The 12753-nt window shown below is 44.4% G+C and overlaps 1 protein-coding gene across 3 annotated transcripts in view; it reads right to left on the reverse strand.

Annotated features, from left to right (window-relative positions):
* Positions 1 to 1087: 1087 nt before the first annotated feature.
* Positions 1088 to 12753, reverse strand: part of RIPOR1 (RHO family interacting cell polarization regulator 1) — a 130896-nt gene continuing 119230 nt past the window's right edge. For 2 of the 3 annotated variants that reach the window (XM_083164703.1, XM_083164701.1), the window contains exons 20-22: positions 11713 to 11796; positions 10631 to 10721; positions 1088 to 1808 (exon numbers count right to left, since the gene is read on the reverse strand). In XM_083164703.1, the coding sequence (XP_083020829.1) occupies positions 1711 to 1808; positions 10631 to 10721; positions 11713 to 11796 (273 nt within the window). In that variant the 3' untranslated portion in view covers positions 1088 to 1710. Of the gene's footprint in view, positions 1809 to 6053; positions 6142 to 10630; positions 10722 to 11712; positions 11797 to 12753 lie in introns of all 3 variants that reach the window. The other variant, XM_083164702.1, reaches the window with a different exon arrangement.

Genomic DNA, 12753 nt, shown 5'->3' on the forward strand with positions numbered 1-12753 from the left:
ACATCTAGATTTGTCTATCTACAAACATGTATTAGATGCATTGACCCCACCAACTAGTTAAGGTGAATATTTGGGATATTGTCTAAATAGACTTTTTATATTCTGTGTGATTTATTTAGCTAATTATCTCAGACATTTGCATACATCTATGTGAATAAATGAGCCAATGTCCTCTCCCCTTTTTAATTTGTTCTGTTGACCTTTTCGGTTGTGGGTGCAACCAATTACTTAAGTGTGATAAAACGCATGTTTTAGGGAGTGGCTACCTGTTTCTGGGAGGGTACACCGCATATTTCTAGATGTCCCCAATGTATTCGCCTTTAAAGTGGGTTTGTCAAATTAGCAACCGTCAAACAGAAAACAACCATGACTACAGTCAGTAGTATGGCGAAAACATATAGATAACTTCCACAGATTAATAAAGAACATTCCTATAGTGGTGTGACTGTGAGCAAGAGCAATTTCTCATCTCAATAAAACTAGATACACACTACGCAATTCTTGTTCTGATTTGGAATAATCAGGTAATTAACTTATTTATGGTGCATTGCTTTGGCAATAAAAAGTCCATAAATGTCGTTCTTTGATTATATTGGTCATATTTGCAAGAATATATTATACTGAATCAGGCCCAATATTGGGACCTATTGGCTGACTTGTAGTTTAGCGAAGAATTGAAAAAACGACAACTTCCGTTGCTACTGTAGCACGTGGGGGGCGGTCTTGTCCCTTCCCACAATGCGATTGTGGGGAGTGAGTGCTTCGCTATATAGGAAGTGTTGGCATGTTAGCAATAGTCACCGGTTAGAGGCAGTCAGCAGGCCGCCATGTTTTGTGTCGCAGTGGCTGTGAGTGACATCACGCAGCCTCTGCGGCCCGCCACACAAACGGTTACCTGCATTGTCCAGCACTAGTATCGTTATCATCAACCATCTGTCATCATGCCATTTGTCAAGTGTATCGCCACCCCCAAAACCAAAAACACACAGCGTTAATCTAGCTTTAGTTCTACTTCTTGCTTCTTTACATTTTGAAATGGCAGTGATATTTGTTCGCCCCCATATTTTATTTGTTTTTTGACGAAATCTAAAACAACAATTGGCTATTTATTGATATAAATTCCACCCTTTACAAGCAGACACAAAACATTAAAAACAATGATTAAGAAATAAAATAGAAAGCCCACGGAACATGAACTAGTGGTATTCTTTACAAAAATATTAAAGGCCACTTATACTGTGGGATAATCTTATGGAAGGTACAAGAATAATGCAGCCATGCACAGCAGATGCTGACAGATATGAGACCGCAGTGTTACTGTGTGTTAGTCAAGTCTACACTTAAATATCCGTTGCAGTTGTTACTGGGCGTGAGTCTTTCTTCAGTGAAATTCCTCTGATAACATAATTAAATTGTCCCCCTTCCCCCCCCCCAAATGATTGATAATACTTCTGGGCTTTTAACAGTGTTGACACTCATTAAGCTTCTTTTCTTGCTCTGCTAGTCAGAGGTAGGTCATCTCTGTCAGAGGTAGGTCATCCATGTTGGTTTGGGGTTAATCAGTCTTCATCATCAGATCTCTCTGCAGTGAAGTCAATGATAATACTGTCATGTAAGTTCACTCATATCTTGAAATGACTGAAGACCAAAAATTGGAAGACCATAGGCCTTCATTGATAGCAAAGCAGCAAAATATAGTTTCTTAGGACTTCAGAACGCTGTGCTTGCCATGGCTCCAGGTGCGAAGATTCGTGGGAGACTCCCCAGAGTTTCCTCTAAATGTCGAAATGCAACTTTTCCATCTTCTCCTGTGGAAAAAAATAAATAAATAAATATATGCTTTCTTTATTGCACAAAGACCCACCGACACAGAGGTAAAAGGATGAACGGTCTATCTGATCTGAATAGATACAAACAAACAAAACACTACTCACACTATTGCTCTTGACGTAACATATGTGATGGTAAAGAATACAAATAGTAGATTCATGATGAATTCTTTCTACTAGAATCTAGTAACTAGATGAAACATGTTGGTACCGCACCGCTGTATCGGAGATAATCCCATGAATATATACTGTAAGGGCTTACTTTTATATTTCTTGTACATTTGCTACTTATCATTTATGTTGATGTTCACTGTGTAAAATAAATGTTACATCTGTTCATAAAAAACATAACCTCTGGTAGTGTTAAATGTTTGGGAAATCTATATCCCTAAAGTGGAATTTTAAAGGTTTTTAATGGTTTTAATACAGTGCAATTCTTTATTCCAGTGCATATCTTGTTATCTTCTATATGCTGAATTCTATGGTTGTACATGTGACCGAAGAACCTTGAAAAAAGCCTCAATTTGACATCACCCAATGAAGAATCTAGAACAGTATGCTTATGATCTGATCTAGACCAGGGTTGTCCAATCTGGTTATCGGAATCTACCAACAGTTCATGTTTTCCAGACCACTTGTGGACCTGTAGAATGTGATTGTTACAAATGAATGCACCACATGTTTGTAAATGTAACCGTTAGCAATGACTAGACCTGTGAACCTGCTCGGTGATCTGCAAAACGTGAACTATTGGGAAATGGCAAGGAACGGTTCGGCCAGCCCGGATCTACACTATCAGATGCTCATTTCTCCTCTACTACTGCCATATATACACATTTATTGGTACTCTTTACCTAGATGGGCGCCCGTCGTGGTGATCGCGGGTACATTTATGTCTGGCCGCGACGCGACCGACGCGATGCCCGCGATTTCCCATTGAAACCCATGTTAAACATGGAAATCGTGTCGGTCGCGTCGCGGCCGGCCATAAATGTACCCCGCGATGCCCGCGACGCGATGCTCCCGATTTGCCATAGGAATCAATGTTAAAAGGCCCGATGGACACGATTTTACTGTTAAATGCCTCAATGGACCTGATTTGGCCATAGGAATCAATGTTAAATGGGCCACAGAGCCCAAATAAGCACAATTAACCCTTAAATGTCCCCCCAAATTTTTAACGGCACCCCACGATCCACGCCAACCCGAAGCGTGGCGAGCGCAGCGAGCCCGCGAGGGGCGGCGGTACGCGTCCTCCGACCTTTTCATGCCCTACTATCCACTAGGGCGTGGAGTGAGAATAGAATAGTGTGGCGAGCGCAGCGAGCCACCGAGCCCGAAGCGTGGAGAGCGCAGCGAGGGGACGCGGATACCTTCACAGTTATACGCGTCCCCTCGCGGGCTTCACAGGTGTCCGTGGCGACGCGGACACCTGTGAAGCCCGCGAGGGGACGCGTCTACCTGTGAAGGTATCCGCGTCCGCTCGCCACGCTTCGGGCTCGGTGGCTCGCTGCGCTCGCCACACTATTCTATTCTCACTCCACGCCCTAGTGGATAGTAGGGCATGAAAAGGTCGGAGGACGCGTACCGCCGCCCCTCGCGGGCTCGCTGCGCTCGCCACGCTTCGGGTTGGCGTGGATCGTGGGGTGGCGTTAAAAATGTGGGGGGACATTTAAGGGTTAATTGTGCCTATTTGGGCTCTGTAGCCCATTTAACATTGATTCCTATGGCCAAATCGCGGGCATTGAGGCATTTTACATGAAAATCGCACTCAATCAGCCTTTTTAACATTGTTCCCTATGGGAAAATCGCGGTCATCGCGGGTAGCAGATTTTTATGTACCCGCGATTTACCCGCGATGCCCGCGATTTTTACCCCCGACGCCCGCGATTGAAATCGCGGGCGCCCATCTAGGTAAAGAGTACCCATTTATTTACTAAATCGAGAAAACTGCTTCCTACTTAGAAATAAAGTGAAATGCAATGTAATTAATATTGCCTGAGCAGCAATAAGAAAGGTGCAGTATTCCAAATTAAAATGAACATCTATTGGTAGAGAAGTACACAAACTAGAACACAAACAACATGGCACCTTCTATACTCCAAGCAGTTCCTCCCAATGTGGACTAGGTTATGTGGAAGGGTATGCTTTGATAACCAGGTGGGTTTTCAGTACTCGTTTGCAGCTTTGCAAATCTACAACATGAGCAAAATCTGGGATATGTGCATGGGATGCAGTGACCGTGGTAGGGGAGAGGCGATGGTCACTGGCCAACCAAAGAGAGCGGGAGTGAGTAGCTAGGCAAATGAGGTTGGAGATGTAGGGAGCACTGGAGAGGGCCCTGAAAGTGAGGGTGAGGAGATTGAAGAGGATTCTGTAGCGGAATTGGTGCCAGTGTGGATTTTCTTCAAGGGGCTTGGCAGAAGTGGAGTGGTGGGAGGGGAAAATGAGTCTAGTTGCAGAGTTTAGAACAGAATGGAGAGGAGCGAGCTGGGAGCACGAAACGCCAGTGAGGAGAATGTTGCAGTAGTTGAGCCATGAGATAACCAATCCTTTAGATAAGGCCAAACAAATGCAAGAGTAAAGTTAGAAATTCAAAGTATGCTAACTAAATCTATTTAATTTCTCTTTCCCAAATGAGTTTATCAATAAATTCTTTCTTACCAATTTTACATTTTTATAAATCAATCAATTACACTTGGAATTACACTCATTGTTCTCTATTACAATTATCTGTATTGCAAGGGTTCCTAAAGATAATTATGGCCCCACAGAAACGACCTGATTATGAGACCGCAGCAATTCGGTTACCATAAGGCCTCTATAAAATATTATCCATCTGGTTTGTGGGAGCCCCAGGGCAACAAATTTGTGCAGGCCCCTAAATACAGGGGCAGCAGTTACCCCCGGGGCAGGGTGATCCCCTGTGTGTCCAAGAGCAGTAGAAAAGGAGATATTTCCTTGCAGGAAGCCCCCGATTACTTCACTCAGAAGGCATGTCCGTCACATCACACCACCGCAGTCTGGGCTCCAGGATTCCCATCATGCAGCTTTCTTCACCTTCCAGAGCTTTCTAACGGCAGAAGACGCTGGGACACATGGCTGCCTCTGTGCAACTCCCCTCCGGTACACTGGAGGAGCACATAGCTTTCCCTTCTTGCAGCCTGGGCACAGGATGTGAGAAGCGGCAGATGCTGAGGGCGGGACCACAGGCGCTGCACACATCACAGTCTGCTGGGCATTCCTAGGTTGCATGTCACTGATAGTGGCACGCAAAACATGGAAGTGCAGCGGCAGGCTGACTTAAAGTGTCTGCTTGGTACAGTGTGAGAGCGGCCTGCCTCTGGAGGGAGTGTGGGGGGCCCTGGGACAACTGAACCTGCCTCCCCTCCTTAGATCTGGCTCTGCACCCCTTACTTACAGTTCTTATTGTATCGGCTTCCTCACGTCCCAGGACTCCATTCAACCAAATAGGAACCAGCCCAGGTTTGTCTACACTCTGTAGCTTCATGGGTTTGCATCTGAACCCTCAGTGGCAGAACTTGTGAGTGGTTGGCCCAGGTGCAAAAATATAATTAGTGCCCCCCTCCTCTACGCCAACCCAAGTTCACAATATGCCACATACCAGTAGGTGGCAGCGGTGGGCCCCTCAATGCACCTGCTGCACCAATGGTAGTTCCAACTCTGTGACCTCCATTCCACAAGTGCCTCTGCCCCTTAGGTTCATAATTAAATCCAAGGCTGGCAAGTAAGAGCAATGCTTTTATAATTCCCGGCAACACTCCATGCAAATACCTTTGCACCCAGCAGACCTTGGGGTGGGCATGCACTTGTATAGGGCACCACAATTCAGGATGGCAGCCCTGCCTTTAGGGAATGTTTTCATTATCTTTGTCCTTGCTTATAAATATAAAATGCACATACAGTATAGCTTTGACCAAGTCCTTGTAGCTGGGTTAAAATCGGTTGCACTTTATCTGATGTTCTTCTAATAGTGTTCCCCTATGTATCAATGTATTTATATTACAAGTGCGTTAATGGTTTCATGGTTTTTTATGCTCTTGCCCAGGAGAGCCAGGTCATCTTTTGGGGGATTGTTCTTCTACTGTCAGAATGGCTATGCATGCACATTCCAGCACATTGCTAACTGGTTTTAATGGGGGATTGGAAAGGCTGGTCTTCCTTTCCAGTCTGATCAGCAGATGTTGTGTTTGATCTCCTTACCTGGAGAGTTATTTCTGATGTTCATTCCCAACCATTTGGTCCTCTGCCAGAGCTGGTCCTGGGTGTGCAGTTAAGTAGAATCCAGATTCTACAGAATACATAATTTGTGGGGGTCACTTTTGCAGGTATAGTGCAATGGCATAGGCATGCACAAATTCTGGTACATTGTAACCTATGCTGAACAGTTACTTGGGGCTGGCAGCTTCTCCATATAGTTCATGTTTCCCAAATGATCATCACTGGTGGCATTAGTTTATGTTCACCTGTGCCTATCTATTTTTTTTTTAACTTGAGATTTTTGTCTCTAAATTATTTTATAGCATATGCTGTAGATCAAAATAAAAAAAGATGGGCAAAACGTAAATTTCTATTTTAGTTATTTGTGTCTAACTATAGCAATTTGATAAAAAATGCCTTAATATTTTCCATTTCTTAATAAAAATGATCTTAGCTGGTTCCAGTACAACATACAGAATCCCTCAATAGAGAATTTCAGTCTTAATCAAAATCTACAAGAAAAACCGTCCAGGTGGACAAAATAAATGGTCACTGCGCTCAAGATCCCGGCGCTTATTTTAAGTGCACAGATATAATCGTATTACCACTACATATGAACATGAGCTGGAAAGGCTCAATAGAAGTTAAAACAACAATAGAAGAAGAAGTATTCACAGCGCTGTACTTACTAACAATATATTATATTATGCTTCTTACCATATAGGAAATGCAAAATTTTATATATAAAAGAATTTAATTTTTTACACTTTACAAAAATTAAGATTAAGTTCTTCGCTTCTGCCGAATTGTTAATTTACAATTACATTGTAAAAATTAATTTGGCCCCAGTAAGCACCGCCCCTCCACCTTCCCTCTGCCCCGGATCTACTCAGTGTATGAAAAACATGGTGGATTCCATGTGCTAATAACACCAGTTATACTGTGGTACATTAACACCAGTGCTGCTACCACACACTGTGCAATCTCGGTCGTCCCCCCCCCCCCCCCCAACTGACAGCTAAAACAGAGCCCACTCAGAGTCTGCTCCTGCAGCTCAGCCTCCTGTATGACAACAAAGTACATACACTGGATCCAATGACGTTTTGGTCTTTATTTTTGTTGCAGATTTCCCTGCTGCTCCAAAAAAACTAGACCGGATCATCCACATTATCCTTATACATGAAGATACTGTCCCTGCCACACTCCTCCACCCTTAGTTTCAACCACCCCAGTGAAGCAACAAATTATCAGACCACCACTAGTTGTGTCATCCGCCTGGGTACACAGCCCTCCAACACTCTCCAGAGGTCACCCACCTGCCCACTTCATCCTCCCCTAGCTTCACCATATGGATGCTTGGAGGATCGGGACCTACAAACTTCATGGAAAAGGCATTGCATTGAAGTACTGTTTCCCTGAATCTCAAACTTAAATGGCTGTAAGGCCAAAAACCAACGGGTCACACATCCATTGTAAGGGAACATGGTCTGTGATCAACAAAAACTCTTGTCCCAACATATCATTTTTTAATGACTCAACTGCCCACTTAATTGCCAAGCACTCCTTTTCTACAGTTAAATACTTGTGCTCTCTGGGCAGTAATTTTAGGCTAAGGTAGAGGATCGGCTTCTCCTCTCCATCTATTATCCCTGAGCCTCCCAGGCCCATTTGCAGCCAGATAACAATTCTGCAGTAAAAATTGTGGAGATAGTCGCACTGGACCAGACTATGCACGTATTAGACCACTCGCTGCAGCAGTGTGCCCTTGAGGATGACCCTCGGACATTTGAGGAGATGGCAGTGGTGATTGAGCAGCACCTAAAGGTAGACCGGATTACCACCGCAGTGTACCACCCACAGATGGCCTGGTAGAAAGGTTTAATCAAACTCTTAATTGATAAAGAGGACACTTTTTCAAGAAAAGCGAGACTGGGATTTGCAAGTATGCATTCCCTGTGTGTATGTATGGTACGTGTCTGTGCATGTCCTGTGTGTATGTATGGTATGTGTGCATGCCATGTGTGTATGTATGGTATGTGTGCATGCCCTGTGTGTATGTATGGTATGTGTGCATGCCCTGTGTGTGTGTATGTGTCCGTGCATGTCCTGTGTGTATGTATGGTAAGTGTGCATGTCCTGGGTGTATGTATGGTATGTATGCAAGTATGCATTCCCTGTGTGTATGTATGGTATGTGTCCGTGCATGTCCTGTGTGTATGTATGGTACGTGTGCATGCCCTGTGTGTATGTATGGTACGTGTGCATGCCCTGTGTGTATGTATGGTATGTGTGCATGGCCTGTGTGTATGTATGGTATGTGTGCATGCCCTGTGTGTATGTATGGTATGTGTGCATGCCCTGTGTGTATGTATGGTATGTGTGCATGCCCTGTGTGTATGTATGGTATGTGTGCATGCCCTGTGTGTATGTATGGTATGTGTGCATTCCCTGTGTGTATGTATGGTACGTGTCTGTGCATGTCCTGTGTGTATGTATGGTACGTGTGCATGCCCTGTGTGTATGTATGGTATGTGTGCATGCCCTGTGTGTATGTATGGTATGTGTGCATGCCCTGTGTGTATGTATGGTATGTGTGCATGCCCTGTGTGTATGTATGGTATGTGTGCATGCATGCCCTGTGTGTATGTATGGTATGTGTGCATGCCCTGTGTGTATGTATGGTATGTGTGCATGCCCTGTGTGTATGTATGGTATGTGTGCATGCCCTGTGTGTATGTATGGTATGTGTGCATGCCCTGTGTGTATGTATGGTATGTGTGCATGCCCTGTGTGTTTGTATGGTATGTGTGCATGCCCTGTGTGTATGTATGGTATGTGTGCATGCGATGTGTGTATGTATGGTATGTGTGCATGCCCTGTGTGTGTGTGTGTGTCTGTGTATATATGGTATGTGTGCATGCCCTGTGTGTATGTATGGTATGTGTGCATGCCATGTGTGTGTGTGTGTATGTATGGTATGTGTGCATGCCCTGTGTGTGTGTGTGTGTGTCTGTGTATATATGGTATGTGTGCATGCCCTGTGTGTGTGTGTGTGTGTGTCTGTGTATATATGGTATGTGTGCATGCCCTGTGTGTGTGTATGTATGGTATGTGTGCATGCCCTGTGTGTGTGTGTGTGTGTGTGTGTGTCTGTGTATATATGGTATGTGTGCATGCCCTGTGTGTATGTATGGTATGTGTGCATGCCCTGTGTGTATGTATGGTATGTGTGCATGCCCTGTGTGTATGTATGGTATGTGTGCATGCCCAGTGTGTATGTATGGTATGTGTGCATGCCCAGTGTGTATGTATGATACAGAATCTTCTTTTCTTAGCTATAATTGCACTCATGCTGGGCACAGGTTCTTCGAGAAGGAGCTGGAGTGGCTGAGAACAGTGCGTATGTAATCCAGAGGCCACAGAAGCGTCATGTCCTGACCTCTGTTACACACTCCGATTTGGATTATTGCATATACGATTTGGAGAATACGGTTTATGATTATATTACAAGACTTTTTTGAAAAACCTACAGTGCCATGTTTTCTGTGCTGAGCGTAATGTGAAGCATAGGTTTGAATAATATATTTGTATTATGATTTTAGACCTCAGGGCCCCTCTGTCTAAAGTACCTCAGGTCCTCCAGAGCCTTAATCCAGCTGTGCTTGCCCTGTTCATTTAAGCCACGTACACGGCTTCAGATAACAGGACAGGCTATATTGACTAGATCAGTGGTAGCCAACCCTAGCCCTCGAGAGCTACCAACAGTTCACATTTTCCAGCGATGCGCAGCCCCACGGTGTCACTATCGACCCAGCAATATAGACAGTGCAGGCAAGGCAATTTTGACATGGATAGACAAAATAGTTTGAGCCTGTGTCTGTCCCTTAAAGGTGCATACACACAGTGAATTTTGGCTTTGCGATTTCCCTTGAACTCACCAGAGCCCAGAAACCACCAATACTGTCTATGCACAATGTTAAGATTTTTACTATACTAGAACAATTGATTTTACTCAATATAGTCAAACTTGAGCTGCCTGCTGTCTAACTCGCAGTGCCGATCTCTCGGTGACGCACATCGGCATCACAAGCTGTATACACATGGTGCAATAAGTACTACATTTTCCACCAATTTTGAGTATATAGTTAAAACCTGTAGCTCATATGGCACCGTGTGTATCCTCCTTAAGCGTTAGAAAAGTACTATGATATATTTTGCAAGAAATTGCTTTTATTGTAGAGACTCAATAAAGTGAATTGAGAGAGCCTGAATTTGCAACATATAATGGAAACATTTTTATAACGGCTTCAGTGGTATGCCAGGAGATTTTCCAGGATGAGCTGCACTGCCACGGGTATGCCATGATACGTAGGTGCGCGTCAGTGGTGCCTCAAGCTGTGCACCACCCTCAGTCAGCAACCTCTCCTTCGCGCCCCTGTTGGTCGCCTGGTCCCCCAGGCATCGTACGCCAGGGCAACCGCCACCACTACCGGGCACTTCCCGATGCAGCCGATCACTCCCCTTTCGCTGCCGACGATCACTCCCCACAACCCAAGTTAAACATAACATTCTGTACTTACCAAATAACAAAAGACTATGTTTGGCAGCCTCCTTAACTTCATCTTTGTCAGTTTGGCACAAATAAACTAGTTGGTCTATGCTTTCATTGGCCTGTGGGTGACAAGAATTAAACAATGTACTGAAAAACACCTCCCAATAGGACTCTCTAGCAGTAGACTACATAGGGTTCCAAACCAACATCTTCTCATCACACTTATAAAAGAACTTGGAAAGAATATATATAATACAATGTTCCCTTCCAACCACAGCATACTGGCTGATAGCGTGCTGCCCCAGTGATAGGGCGGTGTTGAATGCCACCGGCAAGAGGGTTTCTGCGGTGAGGATGGCTTGTTTTCGGCTAAGATCGCCAAAAACAAGCCGTCCTCACCATCTCACCCCCTCGCCGGCCGCTCACCTTATTCTATGTTCTGGGGAAATTCTCACCGGCGAGGATTGCCCTGAAAGGTGAGGTTCATTGCTAATGCAGAGAGGCCGCTCGCCAAAGGCATTGAATAGGCATTTGTTATGTATAATCTGTAGATCTGTGTGTGGCAGAGTCTGTACACTAAATACAACAATACAAACAGTGCTTTTTCCCAACTTCTGTTCCATGCCGTATACAGACTGCGTCACTCACAATATACAAGGGTCAGGTCACATTAATCAGCAGAGTCTCCTCATGCGTTATACACATAAGACGTATATTCAGTAAACAGGCGCCTTGTGCTGCATAGTGTATTGAGGCTGGATGTATGAGGACACATCTGTAATATTATAATGGCCTACCGTTCATTTTATACCACATTACAATGAGCAGGACCCAGGACACAACTATATATATTGTAACCCAAGACAAAAGTGCCTATATTTCTCGCACGCATTGGTGAGAAATGTATAGAATACATGTAATGTTGATAGGGAATGTGGACCCCTCTCTGCCATAGGTCCCATAGCAACTTCACTGCCCGCACCTATGGTAGCTACGCCATTGGATAAGAAGCAAATACGGAGGGACAGGCTACAGAATGACATAATGGTTAAACATCTCCTATCCCGGAGATTGTGGATTATAATTATATCTCGTCTTTAGGCGACTTACCTTTAAACACCCAAGTGCTGCACAACCAGCAACTCTCATATATACATCTTCATCTTCAAGCTGTTCCAAGAAACACACAAGAGCCTAAAAACACATATTTAGGAGTGTTAGGAAGAGAAGCTTTGTACTAGGTACCTACTGTAGGACTTAACTTAATGACGGAACTTGCTCATGCCCTTTACAAACCTGGGCAAATGGGTCTTTGAAAAGTCAATGAACAAAAACAACAAAAAAAAAAGACCAACATAAAATAAATGTCATGATGCTCCCTGTACGGTGCTACTCTATATGTACGGGTCCTCTGCTAAGGATTTACTAAGCTCGAAAAGTGATAAAATTGAGAGTGATAAGTACCAGACAGTCAGCCCCTAACTGCCACATAACAGACAATGTAAACAATGTCAGTTAGGGGCATATTGGCTGGAAGTTTGTCACTCAATTGTATCACTTTCCAAAACCTAGTACATCTATTATTCCCCATCCCGCCCCATTTAGGGGTAATTCAGACTTGTTCGCTAGGCTGCGTTTAATCGGAGCCTAGCGAGCAGATGAACACCGCCCCGCCGAACGCACGCCCCCGCCACCTGAATCCCCTCGCTACGCTGCAGGCGGATGTGTATGCATAGACATCCGCCTGCAATCACCCGCACAATGAAATATCCTTCAATGGTTCCTCTGCAGCCGACGCGTAGCCCAGGACTTACCATTCGGCTACACGGTCTTCTCTGCATTGGGGGCAAGCGCTGACATCATGTGATGTCAATTCGCTGCCCCAAGCAGGCGGGGGAACAACTGCGTTTCCTGGGGCCTGCCCAGCGTTTCTATGGGCATATATATATATATATATATATATATATATATATATATATATACATATATACACACTGCATGCCCTGGGATGATGCATGAGCAATGCAAATTATGTATGGTCAATGTAATAGGTAAAACCAGTGCTGGTGGCTGCAAATCATGTAGACAAGCAGAAGCAAATCTGGTCCCTTACCACATAACGGAGCCTATGGAAGACAATGGGCGGTATTC

This window comes from Crinia signifera, chromosome 11 (assembly GCF_055691185.1).
Source record: "Crinia signifera chromosome 11, ASM5569118v1, whole genome shotgun sequence".
Taxonomy (NCBI): Eukaryota; Metazoa; Chordata; class Amphibia; order Anura; family Myobatrachidae; genus Crinia; species Crinia signifera.